The following is a 15,941-nucleotide window of genomic DNA, read 5'->3' as shown; positions in this document are numbered from 1 at the left end:
CTGTTTCAAAACTCTCATAATATTTTTTCTACTTCTTTATCATTATTTTTCTCAAAATCTAGGTACTCCTATGCATACTGTCTGCCAAGTATTTTAGAGTGAGAAAAATGTTGAGAATATGTGTTCTAGAGAAAGGGTCTTATAGAGGGTTTTTTGTTTTCTTGTCTTTACATCATATAGCAGTCTCACATATTGTTTTGCATATGGTAGGTGCTCAAAAAAGTTTGTCGTATTGAATCATATTGAGTATTATATAATATAACATTATTACAATAGGACTAGTCAAACCTTGAGTGAAAAATCAGAGCTGGTGCAAGAAAAGTCATTAATCATGTATGACATATAATTGAAAGTAACTTTCCTGTTACCTATATTTGTGTAACTAAGTGAAGTCTCTCCATTCATTCTACATTTACTGGATGTCCACATTACCAGGCACTGTGCTTGGCTCTGTGCACACCGAGATGAACAGGATAAAATCCTTCCCTTGAAGCCACATGCAGCCTAGTGGAGACAGCTGACCAGTGAGTGGAGAGTTACAGTACAATGTGACCTGGACTCAGATGAGTCCACATTTTCTTTTCCTCTCACTCCTTTCTTTTCACTACCAAAGCGATGAGTGTCTTGGCAAGGTGGAATAAAGAGGCAAAGCCTTTCTCAGCATAATAATTAGCAAGAGAGGGGTTATTTGCCTTGTAGAAAGAATCTGAATGATTTAGGCCTCTGCCTAAATATGGGAAATTATCCTGTTGTAGGAGACCTTGGGGTCACTCCTCCAGGATGGGGACACTCAGCAGTGGAGCCCTAAACCTGGGGGAGGTGGGAGGAGTAGAAAAGCCCAGCAAAGGGGGGAGTGTAAAGAAGAGGTGGAAAGGGGAGAAGAGAGCAGGAAAGGCACCTCTGGATTCCCACTGGAGCAGATTCTATATGGATTGCAAGTGACTTGGTGGGAAGATAAAGAAATATTATCAGTGTTCATAATTGGCCTATGGTGAGATTGTTTGTTCCCTTCTTAGGTGTTGGGGGCATGTAGTGGAGGTGTTCTTAGTGTCCCACAGGGACCCATGGATGAGAAAAGGAGGGACTGCCTAGCTTAGGCTGCACAACAGATGTGGGAGAGTGGCAAAGATATGAGAAGATGCTTAGGAATCTGCAGATTGTTCAGTAAGGCACAGGCGTGGACCATGTGTCCAAAGAAGCTGACCCCATGGCAGTGCTTTCTTATTTGATGACAATCAGCCAATTATCACAATTGTTCTTAATGCTGGACACATAAGCGTCAGGAAATACAACTCAGTGTTGAGCGAAAGAATCTCCCTTTGAGGATGAGGAAAGGAAGAAAGGGTGGGCTAAGTTGTCCTCCTCAGGGATACAGTCCACAGGCGACAGAGATTTGTAATATTCATCTTCCCCATCAAGCACTTTGATTTGGCTGCAACAAAGAAAAGAAGAGAATTTTCAACAGAAACTGAAAACAAATGCCACAGTTGTCATTGCGGCAGCTAAAGTTGTGTGAGTAGTTGGAACAGGGTTGGGTCCCAACACTGGAGGGAAAGGGCAGCTTAGGTAGCTCAGGGTCTCCCAGTAGAGAGGTACTAGGCTCTGAGTCACAAAGCCTTTTACCTCTGGGTCACATATTGATAAAGGGTCCAATTTAGTGGTGTCTGGAAGTTGTGGTCATATTGCAACTTGATCTATGTGATTAAATTGTCTGTCTCTGGTTCCTTCTAGATGAGAAAGTTCTCCTCCTGATCTCCCTTAATTCTCAAACTAGTACCTATGATCTAATTCATTGCTATTCTCAGTTGAGATACAACTAATCAAATGAGCCACAAACTCCTTACTATCCTCTGCCTAACTGTTGGGGGAAGTTTTTCTCTGTGCATGTTTTAAGGCCCAGGGGTAGGATAATGTAGAGGAAGTGGCCTATTGCACTTAGTAGAGTACTTTAATTTGTGGAAGGAGAGTTTTATACAACTTGCTACTTGTATACAATTATAAAGAAAGTACAAGTCCCTGGAATAATTGTGAAAATAACATTTGCCCTTAGGTAATAATTTCAGCCTTTTCAGACAGAATGGATTCAAGTTTTGTATATTCACTACTGTGAAAAGTAGTTTCCAATGTCAATAACAGTGGTGATACCCAGATTGCATATTTTTAGAAGCCTCTCTGGAAAGTTTTGCATTTTCTGTAATATCACAAAGGACCCCTTCTGTTTACAGTTGCTTAGAACTAAGAAGCCAGATATTTACCCAAGTTTTCTTGGCTTCCTCTTGCTCCCTTGATATTCTGGAGTTCCCTGTGGAGAGGGCCAAGAACACACAGTCAAAGCAAAGCAGCAAGTCGTTAATTTTTAATTCAAAGTGATTTTGTGTTGAATGCAAGCAGATGCTGATAATATCAGAAGTCACAGCATAATTTTTTTGATCAAAGGGCTCAAGTGAGCCTGATGAAGCATGCATCTTGCTCGTCTTTGATAAACCACATCAATTATTCACCGTGAAGGCAGACATCCTGACATGAAAGCAACAGATAAAGAGCCTAAGCACATGTTCAAGACGAGAGCATAAGAGAGAGGGGGAGGGGCTGGAGGGGCTGGAACAGGTATTAATAACAGAATTATTAACTGGAAACAAAGCCAGTGAAACAGCTTTATGGCCACTTTGAACTCACATTTAACTGGTTATAGTACATGGTGTCCTCAGGGCTACTCAACATTTTGGGCTGCTGACATCGTCGGCGAGGTGTTCGCTGCTTCTGTGCAAGACCATTCTCTGAACCTGCAACAAGACAGCAAAACTTTACTGTAAACAATCCCAAATGTTGGGAAAATTAAGTGAAAAATGGCTCTTCACATTAATGCACTTAGTAGAAACTATGTCCTGTTTTAACAGGCATGTTAGAAGCTTTGCTAATATTAGGACAAATGTCATCTTACAAAAACACACATGTCGGAATTGCTAAGTGTAAGCAAGGGCCACTGCCTGTGATTGTGCCTTCATCTTCTTGATCTGAATCAGCAGTTCAGAGTGACAGAAAGCAAATTAGTTTGTCCACTGGTAAAGCAGAAGTTAGTGGGATAACTCAGGACAACTAAGGCAATCTGGGATCGTTTGCTCCACATCCTACCGTGAGAGTTCAAAGACATCTGGAGCACACATACTCTTGGGGAGATGAGAAACAAACCTTTTGGAGGGATACATTTTGGGGGGAAAATGGCTTGGGTTAGTATTTACTGAAAGGCTTTGAACAATACCACTGATCCATGCAGTCTCTGGAGGTAGTGTAAAGGAGAAGGGGCGAGGATGATTGCATGATTTCACAGAGCAGCCACTCCCTGTTAATCCTGATTTCAGAGCCCTGGACCAAGAGTGCAATGGAGATTAAGAAACCACGTGTCAGATGAAGTCATAACTCATTTCCCTTCCAAGCAAATGGTTTTCATGGAATCTGCTGTCCTTTTGGCTCTATATCTGAATCAGGATTCACCAGTTCTAATTTCTTACCAACACACACACACACACACACACACCTGTCATAGAATATTGTTTGTGAATGTCATAGTCTAGAGAAGAGATACCACTTATCTGGACAGGTTGTTTATCATAAACTAATTATTCATAAAAAAAAGAGTTGGAGATTTGTACTTGGAACTATATTTTAACTTTACTAGAGATTTACACTATTTAAGGAAATTCTAGGGTAATTTTCAACAAGTAACTCAGCAAGAACCATTATAAGTAGCAAGTTACCCATTTCCTAGGTATAAAATATAAAGTTTTGTATCTTGATTTTTCTTAAATTGGGACATATCTATGTTTGGACAAGGCTATTAGAACCATACAGGACTTTAGATATGATTCATTCTAAATACCACCCCCCCTTTTTTTTCCAGAAGAAAACTGGGTCCCATAAATGGTGAATGACTAATCTCAGATCAAGTGGCAGAGTGGGAACCCAACCCTAGATCTCTTTCCCCCTGTTCTAGCACGTATTTTTTTTTGTTTGTTTTTTTAAACTACAGCATATTACCTTTCTTAACAAGAAGCTTTTTGTTTAAGTCAAAAGTCTAAATAGAAGTAATCTAGATGAAAAAATATTAATTAGCATAGCAAAATCATGGCCTTAACAGACATCCCTGTCCACAACTTCAGGAGCACTGTGCAGGCTAGCCTGTTGTGCTGGCATTGTTCTCAAAGTATGAGGAATCCAGAATTGAAATGGGTTTTTTTCTGATGGTTCCAACATACCTACTTCCTGTTCTCTTTGTGAAGTCCACATTCTGATATATAGTAGAAGGCAAGGTTGTGAGGCCTTTTGTGTTACCTCCTTTCTGATTTAGAGATTAATGAACAGAAGTCTCCAGAGGTCAGGTTGCTAGTGTGAACGTGTACTGGAGGTCTGACATCTACTTTCCCTCAGACTTTATGATACTGCAGGAATACCATCAACTGCAGCTCAAAAGACTGATCTTAAATAGTTTTTAGGTTCTGCTAGAGTTCAGCCCAGTTCAGCTGGACTTTATATTTATATAGTGTTTACAATTGATCAGAGGGTCTTACTTATATTGTCTCAACTGGCAATGCTTAATATAAGATATGGTTCACAACTTTTGCTCTTCACAAACTTGCTGTTCCATGGGTTGGTATTCTTTTCCTGATTCTTAGAATAAATTAAGTTATTAGGTAGAATTTTTTCAATTTTAACATTTCTCTCATCAATTTTAAAAAGCTGTTAGTGTCTGATCATATGCTATCAATACTATCTGACATAAGCTGATTGATTTAGCATCAAATTTTAATTTTCATTATTTTAGGTTTAATATCTCCATATTTTATGATGTTCTACAGAGTGCTGCAACTTCCAGATGCTTTGCCATTGCAACAAATCTGAATGTCATTCATATATGACCAATTGTAAGCAACTAAATAAATAATTGGGAAATGAATCGTTATTTAATAAATGCTTTTGGAACAATCTGACAGCAGTATGCAAAAAATATAACTTAAATATAAACATTATAGCATTTATTCTATATGCAAGGTACTTTGCTGGATACCTCGGGGGCAGACAAATAGAAATAAAAGAAAGTCCCTGCTTTCAATCTAGAAGAGGACACTGAGTCTTAAGAGGTTAAGTGACTTGTTTAAGGCCATAAACTAGTGCTGAACTCAAATTAGTTTCTTAAATTCTAAATCCTTTACTTTTCTCAATATGCCTCTTGATTCTCACAGGCCACAATAAATTCCAGATGAGATGTATAGCTAAACATTTTATCATTCCCATAAAAACCTTGGAAGGAAACAAAATAGACTACCTCAACTGTGGAAGAAGATATTAGTGACAAGAATATGTTCAATTACATTAAAGTAAAATATTCTGTGTGATGGACAGTAACAAAACTAAGATGAAAGGAAGTGCAACAGAAAGATAAAGACAATTAAAAATATATATCCATGAAAGTCTACATCCATAATGCAGAAAGGCTGAGGCGAGAGAGAAACAGAGAAACATTGACATGCATTGAAATACAGTTAGGAAATGAGATCCTGAAAAATGTTCAATCACTCTGACAAAGAGCTTCAATGAAAACAGTTACTGCTACTTTTCTGTTACTGAGCATAAGCCAGTAGTTCAAAAGACAATGTGGGAGGGGCCCCAGCTAAACAGGTGAATCTGAAGGTTCTACCCCTCTCAAAGTATAACCTGACAATGAACAACATGAGCTAAGCAACTTGTTCAAAGGAACATGTCCCAGTGAAATAAATCAAAAGGAAAATTTTTTTTTATAAAGATGAATATAATTATACTTTTTGTAGTAGATAAAAGCTAGTAACATGATAAATATTTAATAATTGGGGAGAAATTAACTCTGAGATATAAATATTGTCATACCATGAAAGCACCAACAAGCACTGATACATATGGTATGGTAGTGTTAGATAAAATTTCAAAATTCATAAAAAGAAGCAAGATACAAAATAGCATATAGCACATTGATTAAAACCATGTATGTATGTGCATCGAGAAGTTTATAATGATTTTTTTCTTTGAAAATTTTTGAAAATTAAAAAATCAGTGAGACTTGTAGGATAAAAATTTTTCTTTCAGCAGATGAAGAAACTAATGCTAAGCAAGGCTAAATCTATAGGTGCAAAGTGAAAGCCTGAGCTCCTGTCTTTTGGCTTTTGAGCCAGTCAGTTTGCTTTATGATATAAAGCAATATGGTTATCTGACAGTTACCTAGTTCATTTGATTAGTTTATGTAGATAAACTGTGCAATTGAATTAGGTAACTGTCAGATTCTCATTAGAGTATGAGTTATTTACTTTAAAGACAATGATGCGTATATTCTGAATGTGGTCTAATTCCACATAAATGTCTGTAAACCAAACCAAACTCTCCAGTTTGTAATACATTGGGGGCTACCTCCTTATTGTGCTTTTAAAAGGCATATTATGTCATGAATACCAGTTTGCATTTAACATAGGTCTCTTTCCTTTTTAAGAATCCCTGCACCTGTGATTTAGTATCTGAGACCTTCAGCACATCCTTCTGTTCTGAATTCCTGTAAAACTTTATGATAAACAGGAGCTAAATCTGTCAGAAAATGGAAGCAGTCTCGATAGCATTTCAGGAGCACTGGGAAATGCATACTTCTCACTCCTTAACCCCAAATCATCACACTGTGTGGCTGCACACTTGCCCAAGCCCCTAGTGAGAGAAAAATAGCTGAATTCAGTCAATTCATTACATAACTTCAAACATTGGTTTAAAACTTTAATATTTCTTTTCTATTAATTCAACATACAGGTATATCCAAACTAGAGTTGCCAGATAAAATAAAGGACAAGAGTTAGATTTGAATTTCAGATAAATAATGGATACCTTTTTAGTCTAAGTATGTCCCGTGTAATATTAGAGACATATTTATATTTAAAAAATGATTACAGGGGCTGGCCAGTTAGCTCAGTTGGTTAGAGCATGGCCTTGTAACACCAAGGTCAAGGGTTGAGTTCCCTGAACAGACCAGCTGCCAAAAAAAAAAAAAGAAAAAAAAAAAGATTGGTTGTTGATCTGAGATTCAAATCTGGTTGGGTGTACTGCATTTTTATTTGTTAAATCTGGGAACTTTAATTCAAGCATAATTTTAAGTCACAAATGAAGGTTTTGTTCTTGTCCAGAGTCTCTGAGATAAAGAAGGAAATGGCTTCCTCTATTCCAATTTGACTTGTTGAGTTACAGCTATTTTGTCTACAAATGCTCCCTCCTACACTGTCCTCTAAAACATAATGTTTCACTTTTCATCACCTGCTACAGATGTGCCAATTCTGGTAAACTACCTAGAAGGACAACCTCAAGGGAGGCAGAATGGGGATTGCGGCCCAAACATTCCTTGGCCTGGTGGTGCAGTATGGGTTCTTGGCCCCTGAGGAATGGGCAGGCTCGTGCTAAGGGTCCTGGGAGGAAACAGCCTGGGAGGCCTACAGTCTTTGGCACCCTCCTGCGGGCCCTCAGCAGGCACAAATACTTTCTGAGCAGTATGACTGCAGACCTGATGGCCATTTTGTGGATGAGGCATTCCCAGGGTCACTTGCCAAGTAAAACATCCTCTTGAAGCAAACAGAGCGTTCAGTGTTCTAGATTTACAGATGGCAAATCCCATATGGGGTTACGAGATATACCCCTAGGACATTTAAATAGGATTAAAGTTACGCAATTAATTTAAAGAGTTCTGCCAACTCTGTGCATAAAGGGAGGTGCATCATTTCTCTGAACCAAGGTTCTCAGGGCATTTGGAGGTGACAGTAACCCAGCTGGACAATCTTTCTCCTCAGTGAGGGTTGACCATGCTCCATGGTACTCCAGTGGATACTTCCATGAAACAGTTTCCAGAGGGATGAACTGTCTTTTCTGGCTCTGTGCCTCTTCCCCTACCATTTCATTTTTATGTAGTGAATCTTGTTTTACAAAATATCTTTTTCTTTACTTCATATCATTTTGGAAAGGATGTATAACCCCAAAGAGATAACAGAGGCATAGGGGGATTGAAAAATCACACAGAAAATTAGAGGAAAAGCCCAACTGAGAATTCAGGTTTTTCAGTGTCTGAGAGTATTTTCTTTACACTACACCAGTTGTTAGACTTTTAAAATACCCATATCAAGGCCTGAATGCCAATAGTTTTTAGAAAGTCTCTTTAGGTGGTTCTAATGTACAATCAGTGTTGAGAACCACTGCACTTGACCATATTAAATCTTTCCTTCCCAATAGGAACCACAACAGCAGGAAGTCAGCAATAATCTACACTACCTCAGAAATGTAGTCTATGGACAAATCTTCCAAAGCATTGTAAACCTCTTGCCCCTCATATGATCTGAGGCATGGGCTATTTCAGGGATGCTCAGAGCCTTGACAGGAAGTAGGAAGGGGGGAATTATGTCTTGGTAGTTCAGATTTTCAAATTTCTGTCATTACATGGGGGATAAACCTCTGTGGTTCTTTCCCTTGCTTTTATATCTGCAGAGTCTGAGGCCCAGGGAGCTCAGGCCCCTGTGCTGGTCTCCCATTGGAGATGTGGCTAGAACTCGGGACTCTTGTTTCAACATTGCAAGGCCTAGGCCATGGCCTCTGTTATGATACTTGTACTTTTACTGAAACGTTTTCATAAGTGTTTACCTCACCAAGTCAAACTTCAGTGGGCTTTTGTAAAACACACGCGCGCACACACACACACACACACACACACACACACACACACACACACACACACACACACACACACAAAGAGATATTTTCTCCTGGGGTGCATGTAATTCAGATCTTGCTTTCTAAGATGAAAGGAAAGCTACAAATTTTCCCAGTTGCCATGTTATGTCATGAACAATCTTCTTCAAAGTTGCAAAATTGCTACAAAGAAAACATTCCTAAGTTAAATTAGTGCCTGTGGAAGATGCTGGAGTTATCAATTGTCTATGCGGAATTTTCTACTTATTAGTTAGGGAAGTGGCAATAACTTCCCCTTAAACCATTTCATAGCTCAAGGCCTGGCACACACTCAACAGATAATGGATGAATGAATGAATAGTGACTATTCACCATTTCCGTTAAGACCTCTTCCATCTATAGGCCTACTAATAGGCCTACTCTTTGGTTCTCGGACTGTCAATAGGGATGTTGCTGTCAAGGCATCCGTAGGAAGAGGGCCTTTCCTATCCTGAGATGCCTCTAGGGAACCTGTTGTCTATTAAGAAGGGAGATAAAATCAGCCTCTTAAAAACGAAGATCATTTGTATTTTTTTTCTTAATGTCCTATCAATATTTTTCTAGAAATACAAGTATGTATGCATTTTTTTTTAGCTAAAAAAATGCAGTCATTCATCTAATTTGGGCTATGGCTTTTTCCTCCACTTATCAATAAAGTCATAAGTATTTTTCCTTGCTATTAGTCTACTAGAGTTACATTGTTTAAAGTAATAAATGAACATGATGTTCAAATAAGAAGCAGCAAGAAGTCCGGCTTTTTTCCACCCCCTGGTATCATTCACATAACTGTAGCAACTGCTGGGACAAGTTTCTTATTTGCCTTCCAGAGGTAGTCTAAATAGCATCATTTCTAATGGTTCCATGGTATTTCACTTTATGAATAAACCATGATTAATTTATATAATTTCCGATTTGGGACATAGAAGTTGTTTCCAATGTTTTCCCATAATAAACGGTGCTTTGAGGAACATACCCATACTCTGATCTTTGATAAATCCCATTACTTCTTAGAATAAAATTTTTAAAGTATAATTATTGGCATATTTAAAAAACTTATGATTTGTTTTTCCAATTGCCATCCAGAAAGTGTGTAGCAAAATACTCTTCTACCACCTGTACCTAAGGTTACCCATTTTGGCAGGCTTTCACTAGCATGAAACAACTCTTTAAGAAAATGTCTGAAAATTCATTAAGTGCAAAATCAGCACCTCATTTGTGCCTCTATTTGCATTTCATTGTTACTTGACAGAGTGAATGTTCCCAAGCCTCTGTGTTTATTAGCCATTTGTGTTCCAGGATTCTTCTTCAGCTGGAAGCAGCAGCAAAGTTTATAGGTCTGTCTAGACCTAAAATAGATGGAATAGGCTGTTGCCTATCTGCTGGGATGAGACGGTAGAGGTGCAGTTCCACTGGCTAACAGATACAAATATGCCTATTTTAAAATTAGCATGTTGTAGAGGAGTAGTATTTCTCAAACTTCTGTCATTCATCTACTGAAACATCTACTTGAACATTCATCAACTTAAACATTTTTTGCTGTATTCAAGACCACCCTTACTATTTTTTATTTAATATATAAAAAATTAACTAGTTCTTTTTTAACTTAAATACATTATTTAAAAATGAAACTATTCAACACTGTAAAAGGAAAACCAGTGTCATTTGTCATAAATAGAACTAAACTATCAATTTAACATAATGAAAACAAAATAATATTATCACACGTGAGCTAGATTCTGTTTCCCACAGAAGGTTCTGGGCTTCTTAAAAGATTTGTTAAAAAGAGAGATAAGCAAAAGTGAGAGGAATTTAAGATCTACTAACACCACTCAGACTTTCTCCTTAAACTAATCTGAAGAATATAAGCTGAGAAACGAAAAAGGAGTAACTTTCTTTTACATGATTCAGTGTTATTTCATGTCACATCCACACACCATCTAAAATCAAGACCACCAGTGACCGGTGTTCCATGCTTTGAGAAACATGAGTATTGTGAGAAAAGAAAAAGAAAAAGCACTGGAGTCAAAAAAACCCGAGTATGAATCCCACCTCAAGCACTTATCAGAGGCCTGAACTTGGTGATGATGACCACTTCCTTGCAGGGTTCAAGTGAGAATGACAGATAATGTGTAAAAAGAGAAAACATGGCACCAGAGGCATAGCAGGTGCTGCTAAGGAGTTATTGTAATTCCTGTTATTCCAGAGTGATTCTCCATCCTGGCTGCACATCAGGATCACCTGAGGGGCTTCTTAAAAATGTGAGTACAGATGTCCTGACCTCACCCCTGGAGATCCTACTTCAATTGCTCAGGGGTAGGGCTATGGCATTGTTATTGTTTAAAATAAATTCCCTCCCCCTTCCAGATGAATTTAATTTTAGACAGTGTTGGAAAAAAACAGGGATTTAACCCTTTCCTAAACCTTTAGGTTGATTTTGCAGATTAGCTAGGTGCCATTTTGAAAAGCTGGCATAAGCTCAGAGAAGTTTTAACTGGGCAAAAGAATTCTGGAAAGGAGAAGCATCCCTGATAGGCCTCTGGGCACCATCAGGCATTTGCTTTGCACTGGAAGCTGCATTAAATGGCTTGAGCCCAAAGCAGACACGAGGGCTCCTAATTTCCCTGGACACTGGGAAAACCATTTCTCTTGTTCCAAGAGAACAACTTTGCTGACCACAGAAATATTATCTCTGGTTTCCAGAGGTACAATACTCTTCAGCATTCTTCTGGAGGTTTGTGGTATGAATAAAGAAATGACAAAGCTGAAAAGCCAATCTGACCCAGTGGGATTCTGTTTAAAGCAAAACATAAATGTAGGGCAAAACTCTGGGGTCTCAGGGGGATTGGAACTAGTTGAAAATATTTAAAAAGCAGATGCTTAGAATCAGTTATACAGCTTCAGCAATGGTTTTCAATTGATTTTCTTTTGTTCTACTTTGTGTAATACTCTGAATATTTGCATTATGTCACATTTGTTTTTAGGAGTTTTGAAATTGCTTATTCCGAGGCCTCACAATAGTCCCTTCCACCCGGGTGTTTTCACGTGGTGATGACTGACTTCATTTGAACCCTCTTTGACAATTGCTGTTCCCTGACCTCAGCCCAGCATGGGGGCAGGAATTAAGGCGAAAATGGCCACCCAAACTGTGCCCAGTGGGAAAACGGCATTAACGCAGATTTTTCAAAAATGTCAACATGAAAAAATCTAAGACCTGGATCTGATGCTTAGTGGACCCACAATGCCAGGCAGCAGTCTGGGAGATGTCATTTTTGGAGCTCCTAATGAGATGCAAATCACCTAGTGAACTACTGGGAGCTAGGAAACAATGTCCTGGGTAAAAGCAGATAAAAATGAAATAAAAGAATTTCTTTGAAGATTGGAATGACATTTTAAATGCTTCAGGATGTGGGGCACCAGATAGTGCTAGTTTTACTAAACTAATTGTGGCTGGGTCTTTGATTCCCTGTGGCAGGGGACCCTGGGGCACTCATCACTCTGAGCTCTGAGTTGGGGACCTGGTTCCAGTTCCTCCTGTTAGTGTGCAAAGTGCTGGTGGGCTGTGGTGAAACCAGCACTGGACATGGGGGGTGGGGGTGGGGGTCAGAAGACCTTGGCATACACAGCTCAAGTTCTGGCATTTATTGATATGTCACCTTGGATGAATCCCTTACCTCTCTGGGTTGCCACGTTTTATTTGCAAAACAAGGGAGTTGGACTGATAAAGTGATTTTTAATAGAGGATGGTGGTGTGGTCAGATATACACATTCTCGCCTGGAGATTCTGAGCTGCTCTTCTTGCAGTCACACTCCTTCCCAATGTGTGAGCATCTGTGTGCAGTGAGAGACATGCCTGATGGGAGTCTGTTGACTGAAGCCAGCAAGAAGGCAGGAAAAGGGTGAAAACCATTAGCCAAGAGGCTCTTTAAAGTCCCTTCCAACTTTAAGATGCTATAACTCCAGAGTAATAATCACTTAACCTCTTGGTGCCTCATCTGTAAAACCTGACACAAATGCTTTCAACTCAGCTTGTTGGAATTTAAAGAAGACCAATCAAAATGCATTCAGGCTTCAGAGGGAAAAGTTCTCCCTAAATACACCGATTTCATTCAAACATGTTTCATTCATTCAAAGAGCATTTCTGCACAAGGTGGGCTCATCTGAATCCCTTTCTAGGTCATTTGGTTACTGGTGAACTAACAGACCTCATTAGAACCTCACCTACTCAGTCTTCATCCAGCTGTGAGCAACAACTGCAATGTACAGATTGATACTGCACAGCTGTGCAAACACTCACCCAGGCCCATAAACTCTAAGATATTTTTGCACATAGAGAGGGCACTCATTAGTTTGACTGATATGGTTTGGGCGAGGTTATACATACAAATGACTGGCAGGAGTGTGTGTGAGGGCGACTGATCAAAAATAGAAAAGATGTGGGCTGAGCCCGTGGCGCACTCGGTAGCGTGCTGCGCTAGCAGCGCGGCGACGCTCCCGCCGCCGTGGGTTCAGATCCTATATAAGGATGATCGGTGCACTCCCTGGCTGAGCGCCGGTCACCGGAAAAAAAAAAAAAAAAAAAAAAAAAAAAAATAGAAAAGATGTGAATAATAGGCCAAAATGAAATCACAGGTGTGATTTACGTCTTGCAAAAAATTAGTGAGATGCAAAAATGAAATCAATGAAGTATTAGTGGTAAAAAATTCAATCATTGTAGTTCTTTCAATATTAATCTCTAAAAAAGTCATTTTGGTGGGAAGGGGATCTGGGCAAAAAAAATAAAGACAAACAAAAACATAAATAAAATATTAAAAAAGCCAATAAAATAAGAAGTATCTAGGAGAAAACAAAGGTTAAATAGAAAATAGTTATGTTGATGTTATTTTCCTATCTTGTGCTGAATTTCAGAACAAATTTCCTTAGTACATTATAAAATTAAATGTGGTCCAATTATCCAGTAAATATTTAAAGATTTATTAAAATAGTGGGGCACAAAGCTTTCAGTTCTCTGCTTTGATCAAGAGTTTAGACTTCAGTTCTTCAGAGTCACACAGAACTACTAAATTTCTTCCCTTGTTTTCTTATAATCCAATGTGAGGTTAATGAAAATCCATTATGGAAACAATGCACAAAAGATGATCTCTCCTGCCCACCCTGTCCTGAAGAAGTTGTAAAAGACCTGAGTCTTTCCACCAGACTCAAGATTTCTAAACAAATTAATGTCATCAATTTTTTTTCCCCTTTTAAGTCTCCACTCTCTGAGTCACCTACCTGATCAGCATAGCTGTATGCACATTCCAGCATGTCACAAAAAACAAGGCAAGCATATACAAAGCTGTTACCAGCATATTTGAAAATGGGTGTCTCCTGTGTTATACAGGTAACTTAGACCTTGACAAGGACATTAATTATCATCTTCCCTCAAGCTTCTTTGCTGCAACTTTGGATACTTTTGACACACATGAGCTGCTCTAGCCACTAAGTTTGACCAGACTAAAATTTCCAGTGCAATTTAATTTTAAATTTCTAAAAGAACATATTTCAGGGGGTTCATCAGTGGTCCTCAGTCCTCACCCTCAAAAGAAACATACTTTCAGAGACTCAGTTGTCTTTTCTTAGCAAAAAAAAAAAAAAAAAGAAAAGAAAAAATTCACCATCAGAAACTTGGTAGCATTTATCTGACAATCTAGAGAAAATCATATTAACATGAGCTCTCCACTGGAGCGATCTTGGACATCCGTGATGGTGCCGGGAAACACGCCACCAGCTCTGAAAGGATGGGAGGCCCTGGCTGACTTGGCACCTTCCCACTTCCAGCTCTCACAGCCTCTCATCCTGCATGAAATGGGGACCCAGCAGAGAGGGGTTAAATGGGTTGAGGAGTCAGTCCAGCCGGGGGTCATTAGCAATCAAGGACCAGCATTAAAAGGCAGCAGGAGACTAAGGGTCTCTGACAGACTTGGCTCCAGGCACCATCTGGAAGAAAAGAGGCTGTAGAAGCTGGATATTTTTTAAAAAGGGCCTTCATGGAGACCTCTTCTTGGAGATACAGACATGAACAATTATGTCATTTCCAACGTGGGTCCTTCACTGAAAGCTGTGTTATTTCAGTGTGGTCTATTTATGAGAGTAGGGCCAGGCAGCCCCATTTCCAGGTCAATCCCTGGCCATGATGGGACCAGTTATTGGCACCTGGATCGGGACCACCCCAGTACCAAATGTATGTCCAGGAAGCTCTTTCTAATACTTTGATAGTGGCTAGTGATCATAACACACATGCCGTATAATGAGGTAACTGGCATGTGTGAAGCATGGGCAGGGCTCAGAGCAAATTACACATTTAACTGTATTTCACACTGCAATACGATCTGTGACTATAAAGAAAAATCCAGACAGCTCTACTTGGCTGTGTCCAAAGTGATTGTTTGAGCTGTAATTGTTGACACAGTGAAAATTTTAAAACAAGCCTGGGCTCACTTACTTTTCTTTGCTTTCTTTCTTTGTCTTTTTTTTTTTTTTTTTTTTTTTTTTACAGTGTAATCATTTTTTTGGTGAGGGCTCACTTTCTAAGGTAATCCTAAGGCAATTTGCACAAGGAGATGGCAGCCAGAGTTGTCACATATTGCATATTCCTGGTCACTGACTTGGTTTGCATTACTGCTTAAATAGCTTTTCTCTTTCTCTCTCTTTCTTTTTTTCTTTTGGACTTTTGGGTCTTCCCTCCCTCTCGCCTTTATCCATAAATATGTAAGAAAGAAAAAAATGTTTAAAATACATAATTTTATTTCTTTTGATCATAGATTGTTATACTTAGAGAACAGAGATGCCTTATAATGTGATCATTAAGATATATTACAATGCTAATTTAAGCAAGCTTCTTATCTCATTGTGACAATCATTAATTCATAATTCATTGAATTTTGAATTCATAAGAGGAATTTTTATTCCAAACTGTGTGGTTTTAACATTAGTCTTCAGTATACCTTTAGTTCTGATATCAAAGCAGCTAGTGCAAGAAAAAGCAGTCAGGGTCATATTTGTTTTTACCTGGTCAAGATACTTTTCTGATATTGCTAAGATTACCATCAAGAAGCTTTTGGCAATTTTCTAGATGCCTAGGTTAGGGGGAAAGGTAACAGGGAAGATCTACAGCACTGTTACCTCAGCTATAGGGT

The 15,941-nt window shown here is 38.9% G+C and overlaps 1 protein-coding gene across 1 annotated transcript in view; it reads right to left on the bottom strand.

The window, feature by feature from the left end:
- Window positions 1-1,293: 1,293 nt before the first annotated feature.
- The window catches only part of MYO3B (myosin IIIB), a 386,192-nt gene continuing 371,544 nt past the window's right edge, over window positions 1,294-15,941 (bottom strand). The window contains exons 34-36 of the mRNA XM_063085773.1: window positions 2,677-2,783; window positions 2,256-2,302; window positions 1,294-1,432 (exon numbers count right to left, since the gene is read on the bottom strand). Coding sequence (XP_062941843.1) covers window positions 1,294-1,432; window positions 2,256-2,302; window positions 2,677-2,783 — 293 coding nt within the window. The remainder of the gene's footprint in view (window positions 1,433-2,255; window positions 2,303-2,676; window positions 2,784-15,941) is intronic.

This window comes from Cynocephalus volans, chromosome 1 (genome assembly GCF_027409185.1).
Source record: "Cynocephalus volans isolate mCynVol1 chromosome 1, mCynVol1.pri, whole genome shotgun sequence".
Lineage (NCBI taxonomy): Eukaryota > Metazoa > Chordata > Mammalia > Dermoptera > Cynocephalidae > Cynocephalus > Cynocephalus volans.
The sequence above is the reverse complement of the archived record's forward strand: the minus strand, read 5'-3'. Positions and strand labels throughout refer to the sequence as shown.